We start from the raw sequence: 26,271 nt of genomic DNA, 5'->3' as shown, positions 1-26,271 counted from the left end.
TATCATCTGTATCTTCATCATAAATGAAGTTATGGTTCTTTGCCTTCTAAACTTTATCAGATTCAGTCCTTGGTTTAAAGAATACAGTCCTTGCACACTCCACTTTTTTTTTCTTTCTTAATTTGAGAGGTTTTATGAAATAAAATTCATACTATATCCAGAGGTAAGCAGTGAAACTCAGCAAGAGGAATTTTTAACCTGCAACCATTCCATTTAAGAGTATGTATTATTCAAGTAATGTTCTGGAGTGAGTCTGTTTTTATATTTCATACAGAGACTGCCTTCTAATGATGAATGATATACAGGGTTATGTTTGCTGTGTGTGGTAACATAACAGCCTTGTACTCAGCTTGTATGAGACTGGGGAGTCAGGTTTTCTTACAACCAAATATTTTTTCCTTCTCCCCCTTAAAAGGGCCCCTTTAGGCTTCTGTGTACTGAGAACATTAGCTTAGTGTTTCCTTGGTTTGCTTTAATAAGAGGCTGGGCTAGTTCAATGAGATACAACCAGCTCAGCAATGTCTGTGTTGGAACATGAGCTCTCTTCAGGCAGGAAAAGTCTGCAGTGTTACTGAGACGCAGTTAGCGAGAGATGTGTATTTGTCCTGGCTGTAGCTGTCAGTTCTGGAAGAACGTCTTTTCAGGCTGCTGAAATTCTGGTTCCCATCAAATTAGATGGGAAGACACACATGGAGGGGGGTGCTTCGCTGGCTCATTTGGTAGAACATGTGACTCTTGGTCTCAGAGTTATGAGTTCAAGCCCCACGTTGGGTTTAGAGATTACTTCAAAATCAAATCTTAAGAAAAAAAAAACCATGGCTTTAAGAAAAGAAGACACATGGCTAATGTCTACAGTTTTCCTAAATTGCCCGTCAAAGAGCCACTGGTTTCACTCTCATCATGCCCATGAGAGGCCGTGTTTGTGTTCTAAATGAATTCTCAAAGAATGAAGTCCACCATATATCAAATCTCAAATTCAAATTCAAATATAGAGAGATGTCACTTGAGAGTATTTCAGAGCAAACATCACCCCAGCCCAAAAGCACAGTCATTCCTATACCTTTGTTCTCATAAGGATGCCAGATGAGTGTTAAGTAATTTAGGGCAAAAATAGGTGATGGAGATGGAGGCCTGGCATCAGGTTTTGCCTTACTTCTGTACTTAATGTTGCCGCCATATTTGTTAGGCAGATGCATTGTCTTACATTTTGCAGGCTTCATAGTCTGTGATTTATATTAGTCTCAAAACTGGAAGAACAGGAAAAACAACTTACCTTCTTTTATAATGTGTTCAAGAGAAGGTGCGTTCATTCTTGTTTTAATTAGACTATTCAGTAGAATAGATTTAAAATAGACTGAATGAAATACTGTTTTAAATATTCAGTTGGATTTCTGGTTTGTAATCAGACTTATGTATCTAATTTGTAAGTGATTGTTTAACACTGAACATTTTTATTTCCATAAACAATTAGAACAAAAGTAGGATCGGTGTACATTTGAGAAATGTTTGGCTTTTTTCTATTTATTTATTTTTTTTTAAGTTTTAGAGCTGAATGTAGGTATTGTTTTCTCAGTCACTGGTTATAATGACAGGAAATGATTAAGAAGAGAAATGTTGCTGAAAATAGTAAAATTAAACATTTTGTTTGTGCTTGCCTATGACAATTAAGACTTAATGCTGTCTTCAGGAAAAAGCAGTTTATAAATTAAGTGCCCTGACATTTAAGAAGTCTGAGAACTGAAGGTTTGGGAGCCAAGGAGGAGACTTTAAAAGTTTTATGTTTCAACTCTTTGCAGAGTTTCTCACCTCGTTGTGTGTTTTCGTAGATGTTCATTCCATGGACTTCTGTGGCTCATTCTTTGCCAGTAACTGGTAATTGCTTTCCTCTCCTAAAAAACAAACCTAGCCTGGTATTCTTATTCTTTTGTTCATGAGAAGTTCACATAAGGAAAAATGGGTATAGCATCAGCTCTCTTCTGGTTACATGTACTTTGTTGGGGAAATACGTGGGCCACCTCAAGGATCTTCTGATATGTTGACAATGGATTTGATAAAACGGGCCACAGCATTTATTTTATGGTTGTTGATGCTAAGGCACCGGGAGACTCAGGAGGCCATTTGAAGAGGCAGACAACATCTGTACTTTCAAATGAGAGAGTTGAATTAAAGGATGGTCAGTTATGGTTTTGGTATATAACAGTCATGGAGGACATTTACAACCTCATGTTCTGATATTTATACATGTAGACAGGCTTTAGGGTTCAGGTGTCAGAGATAACAGCTGTGGCTCGGGATTCATGTGGATACAGGTGGTAAAAAGGAGAAAAGAAATATCTGAGCACTTTACGTATATTATTAATTCATTTAATCTTCCTGGCAGTCAAATGAGGCTGCCAGGCAGTTACAGTTCTTGTCTCGACTCCGTAAGGAAATGGAAGCACAGAGAGTTATACAATATGGCTCATAAATGAAAGAGCCTGGATTTGAGTCCAGGCAGCTTGGCTGCGGACTTGGGGTGTTTAAGCACTATACACTGTCACCTGCTCTCTAGATAGATGATCTGTGTTCTGTGACCATGTCACACTTGTTCTCACATAAAACGCCCTCTTTCTCTCCACTATTTGTTCATGCATCCATCAAACATTTTTTGAGTATATGCTACATGCCAGGCGGTGTTGAGTCCCGCAGATAGAGAGGAGGCAAGAATCCTGCTCTCAGACTTATAACCTAGCCAGGGAGACAGACTAAAATCACCCCAGAAACATGTGAAGACCAACTTGGGTAAGAATTTGAAGGAGGAAGGAAGGAAGCTTTGAGAACATAAGGATGGGATCTGAACTCATCGGGTCACCAAAGCCACACCAGAGTGACTTAGACCTGTGGTCCCAAGGAAGGTGAAGAGGTGGCCATCTAAATGCTAGTGTGGTGCAAGGAAGACTTGAGTCAAGTTTGGTCCCTTCATGGACTGTTCCCCAGCTCTCTTTAGAGCCCTTGTCAAGGGCCTTATTTAAGCCCTTCCTTAACGAGGTTGCAGACTTTCCTTGTGTCCTGGTGTGTATGTAGGTTCCTGTACAAAATCTGTAAACATTAAGTACACACACCTGGATCTTTGGTGACTACTTGTTCTGTTCCACCTCCTGCTTCCTGCCTTGTATGAGGTGTTGAGAGTGGCAGAGTGTAGACTCCGAACAGACAGGAAGTGGGACTGTGAATGTCTGGGTCAGGAAGTATGCCTGGACCCTCCAAATGCTTTATATAAGCTAACAGAAGTCATCTGAGCTAGAGCTCTTATTTTTAAATCCATCTCTATCTTACTTTTTCCTTTAGCACATCCTTGAAGAATTGACTACACCTAGTTTTATGCTCTTATATAACTGGGCTCAGAAGGTTAATTTCACTAGCTCCCCTGGGCATTATCACTAACGTTGTAGTGACACATTTAGAAAGTCTTATTCACTTAATTATTATTTAAGTTAAATTAACTCACTAGAGTGGATGCACTTGTTGTAGTACCTTACAAGTTTAAAGCAGTTATCCACTGAGCATATATTTACTAGGCATCTATCTGATAGGAGGCACTGTAAGGCTTATAAAGGTATAAAAACATGTTTACTGCACTTCAGGTGCTTTATACTTCAGTATAAAGGAGAATAATTACAACAGAGCTGTCAGGAGCCCATCAGGAAGTGGTTAGGCGTGCTGTGGGGAGCCAGACTGCCTGACTCCACCACACCCTAGCTAGCTCTGTGACCTTGAGCAACTGATTCTCAGCATTTCTTGTATAAATGGAAATGGGTTAATAATGGAACCTATTTCAGGGTGGCTGTGAGGACTATGGAGCCAAATTATGTAAAGTGCACGGAATAGCGCCTGACACATAGAAGGCACCTTGTAACTTTTTGTTTTTATTATTATCATCATTATCATGGTCATTTTCATTCTTATAGTTGAGTCTAAGGAGTCAGGGAAGGTGGTGGAAGTGGTATTTGAGGTAAGTCTAATGAAATAGAAGAATTTTCGTAGCCTGAGATGGTGTGGAGAGAGTATTCCAGAAGAAACCTCAGATGAAGGTGTCAAGTATGCTTAGGGAATGGTGAGGAGTCCAGACTAGCAGATGTGGTTCATTTAAGTAACAATGAGAAATTCACCCGGACACCTGGGTGGCTTAGTCGCTGAAGGGTCCGACTTTGGTTCAGGTCATGATCTCACGGTTTGTGGGTTTGACCCCGCATTGGGCTCTGTGCTGACAGCTCAGAGACTGGAGCCTGCTTCAGATTTTGTGTCTCCCTTTCTCTGCCCCTCCCTTGCTCATGCTCTGTCTCTCTCTGTCTCAAAAATAAATAAAACATTAAAAAAAAGAAAAAAGAAATTCACCTAGAGAGATCAGTTGGCACTTTATCCTGGTGAATGATGGGCAGTCTGGCTGGGGTTTTTGAGCATGATTGAGACTCTTAAAATCCTGTTCCAAAATTGCTGGAGTAGGCAGGAGTGGAGGCAGAGAGAAATCATGTTAGTCTTAGTGTGTGATGATAAGGGTTTGAAATAAGGTGATGGCAATAGTCATGAAAGAAAGATCAAATGCAGATTCACCAGCAAAGGAATGAAGTTTAAGATTCAGGGCCTTCAAAGCATTAGAGACTGTTAAAAACTGAGAACAAACTGAGGGTTGATGGGGGGTGGGAGGGAGGGCAGGGTGGGAGGGAGGGCAGGGTGGGTGATGGGTATTGAGGAGGGCACTTTTTGGGATGAGCACTGGGTGTTGTATGGAAACCAATTTGACAGTAAATTTCATATATTAAAAAATAAAAAAAATAAAAAAAATAAATAAAAAAAAAAAAAAAAAAAAAAAGATTCAGGGCCTTTCACATGCTTGGGCCTCTCTCTCAAGGTCATTGAACAGACCCTACTGGTGGTTTTATAAAATTTGAAAAGATATTTGTATCTTTTTTTTTCTCTCTCCAAATGTTATGTTTCAGACCCCCAGGCTGCAGAGACTCTAGAAGAAAGAATCAGTCAGGGTATTGATTGGATGAGGGTGGACACATTGAAGGAGAGGCCAGAGTCAAAGGTGACTTTGGAGATTGAGTTTGGCTGATCAGGAAGAACTCTGGATGACAGACACAGGGGGATGATGGGAGAAGCCAGTTAAGGAGCAGTGCTTTCAAACCAAGGAGGTGCTCTACACTGATTAGCTTTACCAGGGAAAGAATTTTTTTTTTTTTTTTGCCTCTGCCCATCCCATTCTCAATTGCTGTCTTGCAAGTGTGATGATTTTAAGTTATATGGGGCTTGGGAAAGGGGTGTGACTGTTAAGGGATTAGAACCCAAAGCACATATCATACATAGGGGACATCTTTGTAAAGCCCACATTTAGCACTCTGTATATGCTGAACCTAGTTGTCTGAAACTTTTAAAGAGAATTTCTCTTTTGGTTTAAATCTCCCATATTTGGTAAATTTTAGGGCTTCTAGACTATTTTCAAGTTGTAACATCTGTTTTCTGGAAACTTCTATTTTGAAGAAATTTAATGGACTCAGAAATTGTTGGAATGCTGATTTCACAGCTATTATGTCAATGTTCTAGTGATAGTACCTGACTGGGAAAGATTGTTCTCAGCATTTATTCTCTTTTACAAACAAGTAAAATAATAAACAACAGGAAATCAAATGCCAAAACTAAAGAATACTCTCTCAGATGGCCAAATCAAATCCTCATGAGTATTTCCACTTTACAGACCACAAAATATAAGTGTAATTAAAAGAGGGCACAGGTTTCGTCTTTATATTAGGGTTGTGTACACGTATACATGTTGTATTTTATAGTAAGTCTTTTTGGGGGAAATAATAGCACCTCAAAACAAAGCTAGAAACATAGTAAGAACTGAAGCAAATGTGCCCAGAGAAAGACCATCAGGCAATTTGTGACTCAGGGTCTGGTTCTGCCCTTCTATAGTAAGCCATTTGTTTGAAGAATCACCTTTTAGGTATCAGAAAGATTAAATTATCCGAGTAAGGAAATATCATTGTAAATTCCAAAATGCTTCTGAAATTCATATATATTATTTTTTGACAGGCTTTAAAGATTTAATGACCATAGGATTTAGTGGAAAGAAATGATTTAGGAGTATTTGCGGATTAATTCTAAGAGGATTTTATTTAACTTCCCAGGTTGGTTTGCTATTCTTCTATAAGATCAGTCCAAACTTGATATTTTTCAGCTTTGTTTCTCAATGTGTGGTATGCACACGATTTAAAAATGTTAAATTATGTATTTTAATATTCATTTGTGTCATTTATGGCAAATGATATTGGTTTTCAATTAATAGCAATGATGTAAAACACTTGAGAATAAATTGATTTAAAAGAGTATGTCTATTTAAAGAGAGATGGTAATACAGGGTGCTTTGTGTGGTTGCCGAAGTAGGGTAGGTTGATGCATGACTAGTTGAAGTGTGGGAAACATTGGTGTATTGGTAAACCATATAAATTACGCTATCTTATAGTACTATAATTTTAATAATGTTGTTAAATAAAAACTCGCAGCCATTGTGTGGTTAGTTGGTTGTTTGGCTGGTATGTATGTATGTATGTATGTATGTATGAATGTATTTAAGAATGCTGGCTTTTTAAGAATCTTTTAGTAAAGAAATTGAGAGAGTTAGGGGCACCTGGGTGCCTCAAGTTGGTTAAGCGTCCGACTTTGGCTCAGGTCATGATCTCACAGTTTGTGGGTTCGAGCCCTGTGTCGGGCTCTGTGCTGACAGCTCAGAGCCTGGAGCTGCTTCGGGTTCTGTGTCTCCTTCTCTCTCTGCCCCTCCCCTACTCGTGGTCTGTCTGTCTGTCTTTCCCTCTCAAAAATAAAAGAAAACATTAAAAAAATTAAAAAAGGAAATTGAGAGAGTTATTTGGATCCTTGGTACCTAGCATCAAAGTTGATTAAGCAAAAACACAATCACTTTAATTGGTTTACTTCTAGTAGTTAGAAATAAGAAAGCATATGTCCATTGCTATTATTCTATTGAGAGTTTTCTAGGACTTCCTGGCAAGAGTAGTGTCCTTTGATAAAAGTAATGCATGTGCTCACTCTTCCAGGGGTCAATTAGTAATTGGTAAATGGTACACCAAACACCATGCAGAGGGCTTTTGTTAAGTTTTATCACTCAAAAGTTTGGGAAGGTCCTTTCAGTTTGGGTTTATATATGCTAATATCTAGTGAAGAGAATAGACCGCATATTATTTTTTTCCCTGGGAAGCAGAAAAGGAAAATAAAAATATTTAGAAGATGCTTTGAAATTAATTTTATTCAGAAAATATTTTTAGAAAAATTAGAATATCTGGAACCCAACTTTTGAATATTAAATATAGATTTTATTTTTAGAAAGAGTAGATATTTACTGTTTCACTGATTGAGTTATTCTACATTTGAAAAACAAATTAATCCATGTCAGTACAAAATGTAAAACACGTGGAAACTATAAATGTAAAACATGCAGTAAAGTAGAAAGTACTCTTTTCCTTTCTCGCTCCAGTCCTCTCCCAACCCTATTTCTCAGACACGACTACTATTAACAGTTTGAAGTCACCTAGTTTTAAGAAGTCAAGTGGAATGGCATTTAAGAATTTGGAAGAGTAGGAATCTTTTTTCCCAATTTGTGCTGCTGTGGCCTGTGTTTATATTTTCAAGCATATGTGGCGAATGGAAGTACTTTGGGCTTTGGAGTCAGATCTGTGTTGGAATTCTAACTCCATCACAGAACAGCAGTGCGAGTTTGGAAAGTTCCTTACCTTCCTGTGCTTCAGATTTCTCAGCAGCAAGGCTTAGTTTTAATTTTAAATTTTTTTTTTTTAACATTTATTTATTTTTGAGACAGAGAGAGACAGAGCATGAACGGGGGAGGGGCAGAGAGAGAGGGAGACACAAAATCGGAAGCAGGCCCCAGGCTCTAAGCCATCAGCCCAGAGCCTGACGCGGGTCTCGAACTCACGGACTGCGAGATCGTGACCTGAGCTGAAGTCGGACGCTCAACTGACTGAGCCACCCAGGCGCCCCTCAGCAGCAATTGCCCCTCAGCAATTACCCCTTAGTAAATGTTCCTTTTCTTCTGAGCTTTAATCAGGCCTAGTCTGTCTCTCTTTCTCTTTTAATAGGAGACATATCTAAGAAGATCTGGCATAAGAATCCATGACATGTTTGGTTTTTTTTTTAAATAGAATTTGTTGTTTTAATGACCCTAGCCTGCATGCATTCAGTAATGCACTCATTTATTACATTTCACCTACTGTCAGGTTGTAAAAGGTCACTGAATTTACCTGCCCCTGGAATCTTCCTGGAATTTAGATGGCCTCTGCTGGGTTTCACTTTGCACTTATTAATAATTGAGCACTGGGATAAAAATAAAAACAGACTCTCATCTTACAGTGTGAGAACATGGGTCATGTGTGCTAAGTCATGCAGGTAAGATGAGTACCCTGTGGGGTATCCAGTCTAAAGAAGTATTTCATGTGGGCTGTCGCCTCTCTCCTGCAGAATGGGTGCCTCAAAATGAAAGGGAATTAATGTAATTGCTCCTGAGGAGGGAAATGTATTTTTGCTTTTCAAAGGTTGTTGTATAAGCTTTAATTATGTAATCCAAACACAGAAGGCTTTTACCGCAGCTTTCCCTTTTAGCAGCAGTAGTCAACTTTGCGATACTGCTGCATCTTCAGGCTTGAGAAATCAGTGCATTATAACCAACTCTATTTATAGGGTATAACCTGCCCATTAGGGCACAGCAAAATCCTGTTTTAATATTGGTCTTTAAAGCTACGTTTGGTTTAAATGGATTTTTATGATTATTTGAGCTGCAACTAGAGTTCTGATTCTCCATTTGTAGAATCAGTGACTCACATCTAGATCGTTCTTTTACAGTGGTTTCATTTTCTGTGCTGTTTTTTGTTTCATGTTCAATTTGCTTTGGTGGTTTGTGCCTTATCAGACCTCCAGGTTTACTTGCCAAATGAATATGGAGCTTTCTTTTTAAAGCTAGAAGTATCTTTTATGTTTTTATTTTAGTTTTCTGTTTATTTTTTATTTTTTACTTAGAGAGAGTGAGAGTGGGGAAGAGGGGCAGAGGGAGAGAAAGAGAGAATCTTAAGCAGGCTCCATGCTCAGTGTGGAGTCTGATGCGGGGCTTGATCCCATGATGCTGAGATCATGATCTGAGCTGAAATCAAGAGTTGGATACTCAACTGACTGAACCGTCCAGGCACCCCAGTTTCCTTTCTTTAGAGAAGACAGAATTGAGGTATTTTCTAGTCCTGAAATTATTAATAAGTAAATACACATAATATATTGCTAATGGGGTAGCTCAAAACTCAAAGAAAATTTGCAAGTAAAGAGGAAAGTCCTACTTTTTAGGAACTGCCCCTCTTGTTGAAATGTACAGGGTGTTCAAATAATGCCATTAATTCTAGGTGGAGAGGATTTTTAGGAATAAAATTTGATTCCAACTATAGAGGAAAAGCACTGATGCCCTCAGCCCCAAATTAAAATATTACATTATACTTAGAATAAAATCAAAGTCTGCCAATGCTTTGTATTGCTCTTCACTATTTGGCCACTAGTTGCTTCTCCTTCCCATGTTCTAGCCACGCTGCTGATCCCTTGTCCAACTCACCACACTCTTTCCCTTGCAAGGATGGTGGCCCTTGTGATTCCTACTGCCTGGCAAGCCGTTCTTCCTTTCCCCTGCTCTCCCCTGGGTTTCCCCCTGCATATCTTACCCTATATGTCTCCCGGGCACCCCTCTCAAGCAGCCCCTTTCTATTCTCTTTCCAGAACCGTGTTTATTTCCTTTTGAGCACTTAACTCAGATGGTATTTATTTTTGTTAATTATTGTCTTTGTCTCATTAGAATGTAAATTCTATTACAAGAACAGAAGTACCTGATACAGTGCCCGCCACATATCATACAGTCAATATGTTGATTAAGTTGTTTACTGGTTTTAAGAGCTCATTTTTGTTTCTTTAAGATTAGTTTATCATGCTGGACCAGAGGGATTTAAGTATCTTGGATATCAACAGTCCAGCCAGTGTGTTTTCTAATGCTCTTACCTGCATTCATTTTCACCTGCTTCGTTGTGATTTTATTTTACTGTACTTTATTTTATTGTGCTGACAGTGCACAGTCCAATAATGGAAGTAGAATTGTTCTGCTCCCCAAAGGGAAAGCACTGCCATTGTGCCTGTTCAATGCGCCTTGTAAACAGCCCTGGATGGCCTCTTTATGGATCTGCCGTCTGTCTCTAAGCTCTATCCATTCCTCAGCCAAAGGCTGCAGCTCAGCTTCAAGCTGGAAAAGAAATTTTGGCAGCTCAGTTGCTATCTTTTAAAGGTCAGCATTAATTGTCACCATGACTGACAGTTTGTCAGAGTGGAAAAGGGGAAATGCAAATTTGGTGAGTAAATTAGTTTCGTATCATTCTTTGATGGTGTTCTAAATGTTGCTATTTCTCTGTCTTAGGTAATCTACTTAAAGAAGACACCAGAAGAAGCCTACAGAGCACTGCTATCTGGCTCAAACCCCCCCTATCTTCCATTCAGGTATAACTCTTGTGAGACTTGGGCTAATGGCACTTGGCTAGGCAGCTGCCGCTGTAGAGTTGGATTACTGTTTTTTAATTGTCTTTAGACTGTGACTATGATGTTGTATGGAATAAAAGAGATGTTAGTTTTTATTTTATTTTTGTAGAGTTCCCCCCCTCCCCATCTAAGTAAGAATAAAATCGCTTTTTAAAAAATATTTTTTGGGGTTAATTTATTTTGAGAGAGAGAGAACGAGTGGGGAGGGGCAGAGAGAGAGGGAGACACAGAACTCAGCGCAGGCTCCAGGCTTTGAGCTGTCAGCACAGAGTCTGACGTGTGGCTCAAACCCATGAATATGAAATCATGACCTGATGCAAAGTTGGACGCTCAACTAATTGAGCCACCCAGGCACCCCTAGCTTTTTCTTTTTAGGAATTAATTTTCTCCTTGAACCCTTTCTATGTCTTGAGGAAGGCTGTCTCTCATTACAGGGTTGGGAAATATTTTTTTAAGTATCAGCTGAAGGTCTTTAATTTTTTTTAAGTTTATTATTTATTTTGGGAGAGAGAGAGAGTGAGCAGGGGAGGAGCAGAGAGAGAGAGAGACAGAGAGAGAGAGAGAGGGAGAGGGAGTCACAAGTGGGTTCCACAGGATCAGTGCAGAGCCTAATGTGGGGCTTGAAGTCACAGAACTATGAGATTATGACCTGAGCTGAAACCAAGAGTCAGATGCTTAATCAGGTGAGCCACCCAGGTGCCCCATCAGCTGATGGTCTTTTAAAAATTTCAGGTAAACTTGAGCCTGTTTAAAAAATGGAAGGGAACATACAGCCAAACTCCTACAACAGTCATTTCTGATAGAATTATGAATGATTTTAACAGTTTTACCTTTTTGCTTATTTGTATGTCCAAACCTACAAGCATATGCATTTCTTATTGTTGTTACTAATCTCATATTACCAATTACAATGAACGGAAGGAATAGCAAAGATTGAGGATGCCTCTTTGTCTGACTTCCTTACTCTCCTGTAAACTCAGAGGGCAGGTCCTGGTGCCCGACACTTAAAAGGGCTCTTAGTAAATATTTGAATGAATAAATCAATACTAAATCCCTTAAGATCCAAGGGGCTCCCACCTCTGTTTCTCAGGCCACAGGAGAGGGCCTTGATTAGGCACAGGGTGGGTGCCAAGGTGGGGAGGAGGAATGGGGGAGATATTGCCCTAATGTGCTTGATCTTCTTGATCCGCTTGACTGTCTCAGTGAAGTCAGAGGAGAGTAGTGAGAGGAAAATGTCCTCCAGTGATCTAGAGTATGAACGAATTAGATTGAAGGACAGATAAAAACTGACAGTTTATGTATAGGAGCTTTTTAGCATGGAGACAAAGCTTGTTTTTTGCCTTCCCCTTCTACTGGCTTCTATAATTTGAAAGCCCTTTGTAAAATACAATCCTAACTTTTAGAAAAAGATAATTATTTCAATCAGTTTGGGCTGGTGTAACAAAGTGCCATGGACTTGGTGGCTTATAAACAATAGAAAGGTATTTCTCAGTTCTGGAGGCGGGATCTGGGTGGTTACGTTCTGGTGAGGGCCCTCTCTGGGGATGCAGACTGCTAACTTGTATCCTCACATGGTAGAATGAGAGTGAGAACGATCTCTGGGGTGCCCTTTATGACGGCACTAATCCCCTTCATGAGGGCTTCACCCTCATGACCTAATTACCTCCCAAAAGTCCCATCTCGTAATACCATCACCTTGGGGATTAGGATTTCAACATGTGCATTTTGGGGGGACACTAACATTCAGTCCATTGTGGTAATAATAATAATATTAATCATTCTACTAAGTTTTAAACAAAGCGGTTAAGAATATATGTCTTGGAGGCAGAGACACTGGGTTTAAAGGCTCATTCTGCTTTTTACTACATGTGGTAAGTACAAGCACCTTGAGCAAGTTATTTATTCTCTCTGAGCCTCAGTTTCCTTTTCTGTAAAATGGCTTTAGGGCTATCCTGGGGATTAAATGAAGTAATTCATTTATGATTATGCCTGGCTTTTGTTTTTCTCCTTGTTATTAGTACTGTTACTATTATTAATAAGAAATAAGGATTTTTCACAAGGATATAAATATGAATAGGAAGTATTTCTTCCTAATGATCACAGCTTCTAGTTGGGGCAGGCAGACCTCTAGGCACATAATTAACTGTCAAATAGTTAGGCTGTACAAAAATAGAAGACAAGACTAATTCTGACAGAGATATGGGAAAGGATCAGACTCATTTAAACTGAGCTTTCATTTTTTTAACGTTTATTTGTTTATTTTGAGAAGCGAGAGAGAAAGAGAGCGAGCACATGGACACAAGTGATGGAGGGATAGACAGAGGGAGAGAGAAGAGAATTCCAATCAGACTCCTTGCTGTCAGCACAGAGCCCAACTTGGGGTTCGAGCACACGAACCATGATATCATGACCTGAGCTGAAACGAAGAATCAGATGCTCAACCGACTGAGCCATCCAGGCGCCCTGCACTCTAAGTTGTATCTTTCTGATAACCCAAGACATCAAGGGTTGTGTTTACATTAAGCTGTGTTTATTTCTAACTCCAAACTCTTCATAAACCATACATTTGAAAAAGAAAATACCACAAAGTAGTATATTTATGATTTAGTAAAGCATTAATTTTTAAAATTATTATTGTTATTTACTTATTTTTTCAAGTAATCTCTATACCCAACATGGGGCTTGACCTCATGACCCCAAGATCAAGAGTTGCTTGCTCTTCCAACTTAATCAGCTAGGTGTCCGCTCCCCTCCTATTTTTTTTAAATTTTAGTAAAGAATTTAGTTGAAAGAATACTATTCCAGAATAGTTTTCTGGAATTAGACTGAAGAAGCTTAATTTTTTCCTAATCAAGATAAGATGTGAGTTGATTTTAGTCTCTACCTCAGGCCAACTAAGGCTAATGTAATATTGTTAACAACCATCTTACAGTTCTGGTCAGCCATCATTGCCTTGGCCTTTATTTGTAATCTGGATTCTGTCATCCACTAGGTTTCTTACACTGTTTGTTGCTAAATTATAATTTTCTCTTCATTGTCTAGATTTTTAAAAACCTTTTTTTAAAAAGTTTTTATTTATTTAAGCAATCTCTACACCCAACATAGAGCTTGAACTCATGACCCTGAGTAGCATGCTCTTAAGAGTAGCATGTTCTTCCTGCTGAACCAGCCAGGGGCCCCTAGACTTTTTTTTTTTTAAAGCAAGAGAGAATAGCAGGGGGAGAGGGAGTGAGAATCCCAAACAGGCTCCACATTCAGCATGAAGTCAGACATGGGGTTTGATCCCACGACTGTGAGATCATGACCTGAGTGGAAATCAAGAGCCTGGCGCTTAACCGGCTGAGCCACCCAGGTGCCCCACCCTAGATTTTTTTTTTTTTTTAATCTACTCCTGCCTTAACACTTTTATTTAAAAAACAAGAAGCCTTAAAAAAAAAAAATAAAATAAAAAAATAAAAAAATAAAAAACAAGAAGCCTTGAAAGAACTTCTATTTAAGTGCAATTGCTTTATTATTTAAAGTTTTTAAAAAATGAAGACCAGTTTGAAGGCTTGTCAAAGTATGGCTGGTATCTTTATGTGCCCCTCCATCAAATTCCTGTTTCCATTTGTGCTCTATACTTTTAATGTTTTTCTAATAAAGAAGTTTTAAGGCTACTGTGAACTTAAATAATGCTCTACTTCAAGATTTATTCATTTAATAAAAATGTATCTAAGCAATCTTTTCTGTGAAGCCTTTCCTCATTTTTCTAGAGAGGCTTGGTAGGTCCTTTGCCTGTAATTCCCCATTATATTTTGTGTATTGCATTTTGTGTATTACATTTGCTACATACATAATTAAACCAAATGTCTTGTATTTATTTGTTTGCATGGGTGACTCTTCACCAAATATGGCTGACTCTTCTCTTGAGGACTGGGATTGGGCTCTTATTTGTGTGCCAGGGAATAGATACATTAATTTATTTATGGATTTTTCTGTGCTAGTCACTGTGATAGTCTTATGGATCTTAGGAGGATAAGGACAGCAAGGTATTTGTTCTGGGGAACTCAGTGCATAGTTTGTAAGTGTGTAGGTATGTAAGACAATTGTCGTGCTTTGTTCAATTCAGGAGATAGGTACTATGGGAATACTGAAGAAGGAGGTTTAAACCTGAAACTGGGGATTGGAGGAGATGTTAGAGGTAGGCACCACGATTGCCTTTTCATGTTAGGATGAAAACTGGAAAATAACAATCCAGGTGTTGATTTTAGGTGCTGTGATTTCATTTGCATGGCTTAGCTTGTCTTTTATAATGGTAGGTTAGGCAGGATATTATACATTATGATGTTTGCAGTACAGGCACATTACTATAACTGAAAGGACTGTCTGACTGAGGTTTTTCTTTTGGATTTATCTTAAAAAACTGTAGATTATAGATTTATATTACCTTAGGTAAACATTCTGTAAAGATGAGGGAAATAAAAATAAAAAGAGTTGGGCAACTTTACTGCCTATTCTTTTTTTTCACCCAGTTTTATTGAGATGTAATTGACATCAATGATTATCACAATAGGGGCGCCTGGGTGGCTTGGTCGGTTAAGCGTCTGACTTCGGCTCAGGTCATGATCTCACGGTCTGTGAGTTCGAGCCCCGCGTCGGGCTCTGTGCTGACAGCTCAGAGCCTGGAGCCTGTTTCAGATTCTGTGTCTCCCTCTCTGTCTGCTCCTCCCCTGTTCATGCTCTGTCTCTCTCTGTCTCAAAAATAAATAAACGTTAAAAAAAAAAATTAAAAAAAAATGATTATCACAATAAATTTAGTTAATATCCATCATGTCAAAGAGTTACAAAAAAAAGTTTTCCCCCTTTTGAGGAGAACTTTTAGGACCTATTCTCTTAGCACCTTTTAAGTCTACCATACAGCAGTGTTAACTGTAGTCATCATGTCGTACATTACATCTTCAGTAGTTATTTTATAACTGAAAGTTTGTACCTTTGACCACCTTCACCCGAATCCCCATTTACTGCTTAGTCTTGATTACATTGATTATAGTAGACTTTAGAGATAGTTGAATTTCTGGCTGTTGTGACACTCAAGGAGTGTTTGCTATGATGTTACTGTTTGCAAGTCAGTATTAGGATGTTCCATTTAATTGTAAAGTAAATGTGTCAAAAAATGTACTTTTGCTTGTATTAAGGATAGCCAATGTGTTTGTCAAGAGTGACGTTGGCTGAAAACTAGAGGAAGAGGGTATTTTTCACTTACTTCAGTTCTTTGAGTCCATCCATCTTTAGTGTTGGCTTGGCAGTTGGCCTTCCAGGGAACAAGGGCCTTTCAGTTCTAGGGTCAGAGTCAGCAGAGTTTGAATTGGCAAGCCTGGTGTGAATCTTCTTAGGTACTTTTCCTTTCAGCGTACTACCAGATTCATAGTCTATACTATTGACCAATTGTTCTACAAACTCATATTAATTGTGCTTGTCTAAGGTCCCATGAGACCACCAACTCTGAGTGCAGTTCTCAGATTGTTTTCTTGGCAGTCAGTGGCTGTGGTTTTCAAATCTGCATTCTCTGACGTTCATAAAACAGTATTTGTGAAAACTCTAAGCCTTGCAAAACATGGAAATTGCACAACTCTTCATTTTGATCTCTTTTGTGCTTTTAAATTTGTTTTACCCTTACTCCTTTGTTTATTGATCCATATGTGTCAGTTTGGTAAGTTTTTTTAGTATCGATGATGATTCATAAATCTGCTAAAGTCAAGTTTTCTATGACATATAATATTAAGTGGGGAGTGAAACAGTACAGACAATAAAGAACATCCAGAGTCCCAGTTTTGAAGACAAATACAGAAAGCATGACATGACAAACATTGACTAGGTACAGAGGTGAGGCTGAGGTAAGGGTGCTCTGCTGATACCCAATGGAATAAAGCTGGTTGAATGTTGAATGTTCCATCTCCAGCTATTAGTTTAGTTTTTCTATTTTGGTTTTGTTTTGTTTTTTTTGTTTTTTTTTTTGTTTTTTGCAAGTCTCTTCCTGGATAGGCCCAGGAATGCATTTTTGTGTAGCTATTTTATTTTAGCTTGGAGAAGAGGCTAGACCTATAGGTAGTATTTCCCAAAGTTATGTTGGTTCTTATGCTTGGTTTTAAAAAGTCTGAGAGGTTTTAAAAAATACTGGTGCCTGGTTCTACTCCTGGAAATGTTGACATAATTGGTCTGGGGTATTAGGTTTGGGTATTGGGATTTTCAGAAACTTTCTACATAATTCCAGTATGCTGCCAAGTTTGAGAAACATGGCTGTATGTGATCTGCTGTGGCAAAATAAAAATAAAAATAAACAAATAAAAAGATTCAAAGGTCAAATAAGTTTAGAACTCTCCATCTTGGAGGTTTAAAAAGCACATTCTTGGGGTACCTAGGTGGCTCACTCAGTTGAGCGTAGGACTCTTGGTTTCTGCTCAGACCATGATCTCGAAGTTTGTGAGTTTGAGCCCCACCTTGGCCTCCATGATGATGGTGAGGAGCCTGCTTGGGATTCTCTTTTTCCCTTTCTCTCTGCCCTCCCCTGCTCATGTGCTCACTCTCTCTCTCAAAATAAATAAACTTAAAATAAAAAAATGAAAAGCACATTCTCATTTTAAAGATTCTGAACGGCTCTGAGTAATAGATCTGTTTGACTTAGTTTAACGCCAGCTCTTCCAAAGTACTTCATCCTGAATCCCTTCCCACTCCCTGCAGTTTCTGTTCCTATCCGGCAGCACCAGTGTTCTGAAACATTTTAGGACACATTTCCTGATCCACACCTGTGTGGAACAAAGTGGATCTCTTGGGATTAGAATAATATGCTGTCATTTGTGGAACTGTTTTTATGTTGTTTCCTGAGAGTCTTGGAAATAGATGGCTTGTCAAATGATAGCATTTTATCTACTATGAACAGGAACATACAACTTTTCTCTTAGAGCACGTGTGAGACTAGAAAACCTTTCTTACCAGAGGACCCACAAACCTCCCAAAGGCAGTCCTTTAATGACATTTGTCATTAAAATGAATCCGTACTGTTTGTATTAAGGGAGGGGTTTGTTGTGTTTTGGGGATGACCCTTAGTGATATCCCTGTTGCTGAGCTGTGTCTTAATGTGGCTGAGTCTTAGTGGGAAATCTCTGAAGCAATGACTCTAGATCATCTGGGCATGCCAGAACTTGTAGGTCTCTGAACAAAGGCTCAAAGGGGTCAACCACTTAGAACTTGGCATTAGGCTGCCTTCTTTCTTCTAAAGCAAAGTAAACATGTGCTGGTAGATGTTAGATGTTATTATAAAATCTATCTCTTCACAGGAAACATTGAGCCAGATATTTGTTAACTTAAATATGATATTGTGATTTTTGTCAAAGTGTATTTAGCAATTAACTTTGTATTTCAAAGGGAAAGTTTTCCTTACCATGTTTTTCTCTTGAGTATCAAAAATATAGAAACGAAATTTATTTTATCCTTTTAAAGATTTTATTTTCGTTTTCAATTTTTCCTTCTGACGGCTACCTCTTTGCTTCTCAGTGGTGATCTTTGGGGTTATTTCTGCCCTCATGGATCTTTAATAAACCTTTGTTTTTAATGCTTGGTATGATGAGAAAGATCTGCATTAGTTTTGAGTACTGAGGTTGTGCCAGTTTCCTGAGTGTTGAAAATAGATAAAAGTAGATGGCTTATCCAGTACAAACTGTTGAATCCATTTTCAACAGCTAGGGCATGTTGAGTAACTTGGACTACCATGAAAAGCAGTCTCTTTATCAGATTTTTCTTGTTATAGTGGTAAATAAGCACCATTATATAGGATCTGAGAACAGAAACAACTGTCAGGGTCTTTATAACCCACTAACTACATGTAAGGAAGTGAGTTACATCTATTCTGTTTTTGAGAACATGGCAGTGCTTCAATGTGAAAATTGGTTCAGATAACTTTTTTGTTATTCTTATTTTTATGGTCCCAGATCGGTGTTACCAAACTTTCTACTGAAGAGTCAGTGATAAAGGTGGTTTAGAAAAAGATTGCAATCATTTACATTAATGAACATAGTTATTTTGTTGAATGTCTTGTAGATGAAGCTCTTTTCGATACCTGGATTAAAGACAATTTACTATTATTTTTATCTGTGAAGCAGAATTAATGTAGTTAAATGGGTGGCACTCACATGTTGATAAAAGGCCCAGAGCATAGTGCTTGATCTGTTTTTTTGGTGCCCGTTATTGTTAGTTCTAAACAGATCCTATTCTGCTGACTTTATATAACCTTTTAAGCCATGATTTAGAAATGAATTTTTACATATCCGTTTCTTTAGATGAACAGAGGGATTACTGTATGGCCTTACATTAAATCTGAAAAGCAGGAGATTCTGTGTTCTGTGTTTGTTAGGTACTGGTTGTGTTCAGCTTTTGATTTTGCTGCCCCATGAAGTCATTTGATTTTGCTCTTTGAGTGGGAGATGGCTCTGTTCTCCCTACGAATTCTCATCAAATACCTTTTCATCTTGTAGCCTAGGTGATACAAGCAATCAGCTCTTTCTTTTCTCTGGAGCTAGTACATATGTGTCATGGATTTGTTCAGAGACTGGAAGTCAAGTATAGTTTGGATAATTATGTGAATATTTTGGTGCATTGTCTAGTTCCCAGGTATCCATACAATATAGTCTAGAGCTGAACTGTCCAGTATGGTAGCTAGCAGCTTTGTGTGCTTTTGAGCACTTGAAATTTGTTTAGTCCAAACTGAGACTGTAAGTTAAAGATATATATTGGATTTTGAAGATTTGGTATAAAAAATGTAAAATGTCTTCTTTATAATTATGGTGATTAAGAAAATGTGTTACTAGTTGATTTCACTTGTTTCTTTTTACTTTTTTAAATATGGTTTTGAACAAAGTTAAAATTATAATTTTGGTTCTCTTTTGTGGACAGCATCATATTTCTGTTGGACAGCAATGACCTAGATTGAATTTTCATTATTGTACATAGTTTATGATTCAAAATTGTTTTATATAATTTTTGTTTTGTTGGGTCAGTTGTTCCCAGCCACTAGAGTTGTTCAGATATAAGATGAATGATTTCCTGGTAGTGATCATTTATTCATTCATTTGACGTCTAAAACATTAATGGACCCAACACTGTGCTAGACTCTGGGCATGCAGACATAAAGGACACATTACCGGTCCTTAAGAAGCTCATGTTCTTGGGGCGCCTGGGTAGCTCAGTCAGTTGAGCGTCCGACTTCAGCTCGGGTCATGATCTCACAGACTGTGAGTTTGAGCCCCGTGTCGGGCTCTGTGCTGACAGCTCAGAGCCCGGGGCCTGTTTCAGATTCTGTGTCTCCCTCTCTCTCTGACCCTCCCCCATTCATGCTCTGTCTCTCTCTGTCTCAAAAATAAATAACCGTTAAAAAAATTTTTTTTTTTTTAAAAGAAGCTCATGTTCTTGTGCGGTTGTGTAGTTGGATTTAGGTCAGTGCTTGGAAGGTGCTTAGATGAATCTTTGAGATGGTTTCCAACCCATTGCTCTGAAGATATTGGCATACCTCCTAACTATTTGTTATCCAGAGAACTCACAGAGAATCATGGAATTAAAACATACGTAGATCATAACCATCCCCAATATTTCTTCTGTCAGCTCTTTTGTATTCTTCAGTGTAGTCTCTACATTTTATTTATTTATTTATTTATTTATTTATTTATTTATTTATTTAATGTTTGTTTATTTTTGAGACAGAGAGAGACAGAGTGTGAATGGGGGACGGGCAGAGAGAGAGGGAGACACAGAATCCGAAACAGGCTCTAGGCACTGAGCTGTCAGCACAGAGCCCAACATGGGATTCATACCCATGAACCACCAGATCATGACCTGAGCTGAAGTCAGACGCTTCGGCAGAACCACCCAGGTGCCCCTGTAGTCTCTACATTTTAAACCCTGTGACTCTGTTCTTTATTCTTTCTTCATTTCCAACAGCTTCATTACCGGAAATGCCTTCTTATTGCTTTGTGTGAATATGTTCTTTCATCTCCCGTTTTGGCTCCTCATTATTAACATTTATAAGGTTGCTTCTTTCACAGTGATGTCTAGATTCTTAGGCTACAAGCAGTGGTATATTGGTAAACAGGCTCTGTAAGTAAAAAGGGTTTGTTGATTTCTGTGGTGTAAATACAGCCACCAATGCTAATTTGGGTTCTGAAAATTCTTGAATATTCAGTAATCACTTGGTGGGAGCCTATGCTCTATGACAATAGTGGGATTCAGCACTTTCTCTTTTTATCTCATTGTGGATGGTGGTTCTAGTTTTCTTAAATTTAATGTTTCTTCTATTGCTTCTCTGGAAAATAAATACAAAAACATAATAAAGTTCCAGTTGCTTCATCTATTCAAATATTCAGTCATTTAGTTTTTCGTTCAACAAATATTTGTTGACTGCCAGCCACTCCCAAGGTCATAGTTAGTGGATTTTTATAATCATTTCATAATACTTTCATGGTTCATTTGGCTACTATGCTGGACGTCACACTTACAAAGAGAGTTGTTGCGATGGATGGAGTTTAGATGGTCTAGCATGAGGTTGGGTTAAATTTGTATTTGGATGTGTCTAGACAACTGTTGTCTGTAACCTTAGTCTTCCATATTGGGGAGGGATGTAGGATTTCTTCTTCAGCAGAGATGAGTGATTAGAAACCCTGGGTGTTGGGATATGAACTTCTCTCTGAATGAAGAGCAGCATGGTGTTTACCTATTTAAGGGAGTTAATGCAATGCATGGTAAAACTATCATGACAGATAAAGGTAAGAGCTGTGGTGTCCCCAGACAGCATTGGGTGTGCATACTTTTTCCCACAGTTGAAGTCTGTGGATTTCAGTGGTCCTTTGTGGGAGAGGTAACGAACAATATAGGTCCTCTTATTCAACTCAGTAAATATTTGGCTCAATAAATATGAATGAATGAGTGAATGAATGAATGAATGAATGAGTGAATGAATACATTGATAAATGAGTGAAAAAGCAAACTGGGAGTTATGTAAACAATTGGGAGCTGTAGTTGCGATAAAAACTGTGGGAGTTTAAAACTTTATATCACATTAGTGTAGTGATGTAAGTAAAAGCTCTTTATAGTCTCTCTAAAGTGTCTGGGTTAAAATAAAAGTGTGTTTAATATCACTTAACAAGCTCCTTTACTTAACTGAAATGTTTATTCAATATCTCTATTTTGTGCTAAGCAGTATGTTAGGTACTAGGGAGAGAAGGGTAAGTAAAAAATGTATAGATCCTGTCTTCTTTGAGGCTGCTACAGAGAGAGGCAGAGAATCAAATAAGCATGCCACAATATGTCAAACTATAGTTGATTAAGTACAATAAAAAAAAAGTTGGGGACCTGCTCTAGCCAGGGTGGGGTTGAGGTTTTTCCCTGGAGACTTTGATCTTTGAGTTGGGATCTGAAGGACAGGTAAGGTAACTTAGGCAAAAGGCAGCAGGAGACATGTGACCAGCAGGAGCAAAGGTCCTGTGGTGAGATCAGAGAGCCCTCTCGGAGGACCTCAGACAAGGTGTGATGGGCAGATTGTAGAGGAGCATAAAATGAGGAGGCCTATGCAGGCAGGGCCAGATACCACCAGGATACATTCGTTGACATTTTGAACTTTCCTGTGAGAACAACGGAAGTCAGTGAAGGGTTATAGTCGAAGAGTGACTGGATCTGATGTGCTTTAAAACAGATATCACTCTGGTTGCTGCTAGAAGACTGATTAGCAAGGAGAGGTGGGGGGGGGTGGAAAAGCTGTTGCGGGAGTCCACCCGAGAGGTGGCGGGGGCGGGGTATCAGAGAGAAGTCAGTGCAGGCAGTTAAGAGGGAAAGGTAGTGGGACACTGTGGTGGACAGGGTAAGGGGAATGAGAGATGCAGGGACGTCTGAGTTCTAGCGTGAGGGGTTGTGGAAGCTGCGTCTTTTACGGGATAGCGCTGGAGGACTGGATTATCATTGTTGTTTTGGGGGGGCAGCTGCAAGAGGGTCTTCTTTCACAATGAATGTGAGATGCCTTAAGACACCCAAATGAGAAGGTCATGTATGTGGTTAAAAATATATATATTTATTTATTTAGAGAGACAGAGAGAGAGAGTTAGAGCAAGTGGGGGAGGGGCAGAGAGAGGGAGGTTCCCACGAACCTTGAGATCTTGACCTGAGCTGAAATCAAGAGTCGGATGCTCAACCCACTGAGCCACCCCAGGTGCCCCTGTTTTGCAGTTTTAAGGAGTTTGTGCTAGAGACAGAAATTTGAGGGTCACTGGTAGATTGATGGCAGTTTATATGGATTAGATTGTGTAGGGCAGTTCTCAAAATGTGCTCCTTTCTACCAGCTTCATCAGTACCCTCCTGGAAACCTGTTAGAAATGCAGATTTTCAGGTTCTGCCCCCATTGGATCAGGATTTCTGGTGGGGTCCAGCATTCTGAGTTTAAGGAACCATCCAGGTGATGCTGATACATGGGAACTTGTCCTGGACTAGGGAGAGAGCATGGAGTGAGAAGAATTTGAGTCTGGGATTCAACCTTGAGAAGCTCTAACTTTTAAGGATTTGGAGTAGAAGGATGGCTTTGCCAGGGAGATTGGGTAGTAGCAGTGTGTGGAGATGTAGAAGAAAAATCCAGGAAGCCAGCGAAAGCAGTATTCAAAGGAGTATTATTATTGCTGACAAATTCAGTAAAATGATGCTTGGGAAATGTTCCCTGGGTTTAGAAGAAGCAGATCCAGAGAGACAGAAAGTAGATTACTGATTGCCAGTAAGTGGGGAGGGAAAGTGAACAGTCACTGTAAATGGGCACCGAATTTCTTTTTCGGGGGCTATAGCTCTTTTGGAATTAGTGGTAATAGGAATTGTGAATATACTAAAAGAAATTACTGACTTGTACACTTTAAAAAGGATAAATTGTGAATTTTATCTCTATTAAAAACAAAGCCTCCTAGGCGTAGCAATATGAAGATAATTGGTAACTTTAGTGTGACATGTTTGTGGTGTGGACGAGGGTGGAAACAGATCAGAGGGTGTTAAGATGTGAGAGGAGGGAAAATGGAGCAGGGGGAGAAGTAATTCTTCAGAGAAGTCTTGTTTTAAAATTTTTTTTTAACGTTTTATTTTACTTTTTAAGAGACAGCAGGGGACAGAGCATGAGCAGGGGAGGGGCAGAGAGAGAGAGGGAGACACAGAATTGGAAGCAGGCTCCAGGCTCTGAACTGTCAGCACAGAGCCCGACACGGGGTTTGAACTCATGACTTGCGAGATCATGACCTGAGCCAATGTCGGATGCTCAACCGACTCAGCCACCCAGGCGCCCCTGAAGAAGTCTTGTTTTAAAGAGGAGTCTCAAGAGAGGGTGGTGGTTGAAGGGAGATGTCGAGTCAAGAAAGTTTGGGACAGTTTTTTTTTTTTTTTTTTTTCTTTTAAAGATGGTAGAGACCTGAAAGTGTTTAAATTCTGTTGGGAAGGACCCAGAGGAGATACCTGGAGAAGAAAGTGATCATCAGTTGTGTTGAATAATGATACAGTTTCAGACTCAAAGGGACTTCTGTAGTTAACGGAGCCTGGTATTTTCCTAACCTCCATCTCCATTTCTTAGAAAAAAATAGGTGAAAAAGAATCCTGAAGCAATCCTCCAATTCAAACTTGAACGTAGTATGGGGCAGGTATCTTGCTGCCTTCCAGGGCCAATCATTCTTAGATGCTTCTGACTGTATTGGGTGGTTGAGGGAAGGGAAGGGAAGCAGGGAAGATTGATTTGTAACATGGGAGATAATGTTTCTTTTATAGAATAAAATCTCTCAGCTTCTTAAGTGGACTTTCAATCTTATGTCAGTCACTTCCTTCATTCTATCTCCAGAAGAACCCAGTGCTGCCAATTCCTGAGCCTTATGGGACGTTTCTAGTATTAATTAGGTGGATTCTCTGGCTTTGTCACCTTAATATTCCCTTTTCTTGGTTTTCTTTTTTTTTTTTTTTTAATTTTTTTTTTAACATTTATTTATTTTTGAGACAGAGAGAGACAGAGCATGAATGGGGGAGGGTCAGAGAGAGAGGGAGATACAGAATCCGAAACAGGCTCCAGGCTCTGAGGTGTCAGCACAGAACCTGATGCGGGGCTCGAACTCACAGACCGTGAGATCATGACCTGAGCTGAAGTCGGACACTTAACCGACTGAGCCACCCAGGTGCCCCCCTTTTCTTGGTTTTCTAATTTACTACCACTCCTCTGATTTCCAGCTTTCACAATTTTATTGCTATCTTCTGCTCTCTTATTCTCCCTGAGCTTGTTGGATTTCTTTCTTAAAAAGCCTTTCAAAATTCTCTTTTTAGTGTGGATTTGGTAGATACATGTGTTCAGTCTGCCATCTCTACCTTCTCTTTCTCTCACTTTTTCCCCCCAGAGAACATATAACATGTTTTTGTGTCTGTTCACTTTTATAGCTGCTCTCCTTTGTCTAAGTAGGAGTCAGGTTCCACTAATAAGCCATTTCTCCTGCTCAGTGTGGAGGCAGGTTTGGGAAGCTATTTGTCCTTGTGTGGCTGTCATGAGGATTAATTCTCCTGAGGAATGGGTGTAATGTCCTTTGGTGTGTCATCTCCTCTCCCCAGTTCTGAGAATGTGACCTAATTTTATCGTATCCCTTATATTTCAAGCTGTAAATTTCTACCTGTCTTTCCATCCTGCTGTGACTGCTTTATATCCTAATTCTGTCACATGGCATGTTAACTCGTCTTCCTCTCTCAGGTCTATAGATTTGATCACCAGGTCACCAGAGGTCTCTTTTCAGTCACTGGTAAAACTTGTGGCTGTGATAGGCCAAGAGATATCATGATAGTCTCACCAAATTTTGCAGACAGTCAGAAAGACTGGGTCTGGAGCATTTCTATGACTTATCTGTGTGAATTCATTTAGGTGAGTCTAGGCATGGGAAAATATACTTCAGAGAATAAGAGTACCTCCAGTTCTTAAAATTGTTTTACTATTTTAAATAAGAAAGTTTTTGTTTTTGTTTTATTTTTTCTTTATTGAAGTAGTAATTTTTAATCTTGGGTCTGCAGAGATAGTTCAGAGAGTCACTGAGTTTGGATGACAAAAAGTGTCTTTGTTTTCACTTATCTTAATTATATTCAATTATAAATGTTGGAAATAAACTATAGTAGTATTAGCAATATGAATGTCACAATAGAAATTACAGACATTTTTATATCCCATTATAATTTTTACATGCATCTTATATATTTCATATCTCTTATTATTTATGTTCATTCCTTCTTCAAAATTATAGTCATCACTAGACCTACTAGGTCTTGTTACATATTAATAAAACAGTAAATAATTAAATATGGTCTTATAAATTATTTTTTAAATATTTTGATAAATTTAATTGAATTAGTCTTCTGTTATTCATATATATTTTATTTTATTCATTTAAAAACATCATTCTGAGAAGAGGGGTTCACAAGCTTCATCAGATTTCTAAGGTGTCCATGACACATGAAAGATTCTGAAACCTTGACCCAAAGAGACAAGTGCCTGCAAAGGAGTATGTGATTCTTTATATAAACTGCTATTTTGTCTTAGATCCCAAGCTATACCTTTCTCTGGTTTAGTCCATTAAAATTTGCTTTTTAATACAT

At 38.8% G+C, this 26,271-nt stretch overlaps 1 protein-coding gene across 7 annotated transcripts in view; it reads left to right on the top strand.

Moving 5' to 3' along the window:
* CDC14A (cell division cycle 14A) overlaps positions 1–26,271 on the top strand; it is a 187,506-nt gene that overhangs the window by 53,811 nt on the left and 107,424 nt on the right. For all 7 annotated transcript variants that reach the window (XM_078451616.2, XM_078451613.2, XM_078451617.2 and 4 more), the window contains exon 5: positions 10,502–10,581. In XM_078451616.2, the coding sequence (XP_078307742.1) occupies positions 10,502–10,581 (80 nt within the window). The remainder of the gene's footprint in view (positions 1–10,501; positions 10,582–26,271) is intronic.

Source organism: Panthera onca, chromosome C1, assembly GCF_046562875.1.
Source record: "Panthera onca isolate mPanOnc1 chromosome C1, mPanOnc1 haplotype 2, whole genome shotgun sequence".
Taxonomy (NCBI): Eukaryota; Metazoa; Chordata; class Mammalia; order Carnivora; family Felidae; genus Panthera; species Panthera onca.
The sequence above is the reverse complement of the archived record's forward strand: the minus strand, read 5'-3'. Positions and strand labels throughout refer to the sequence as shown.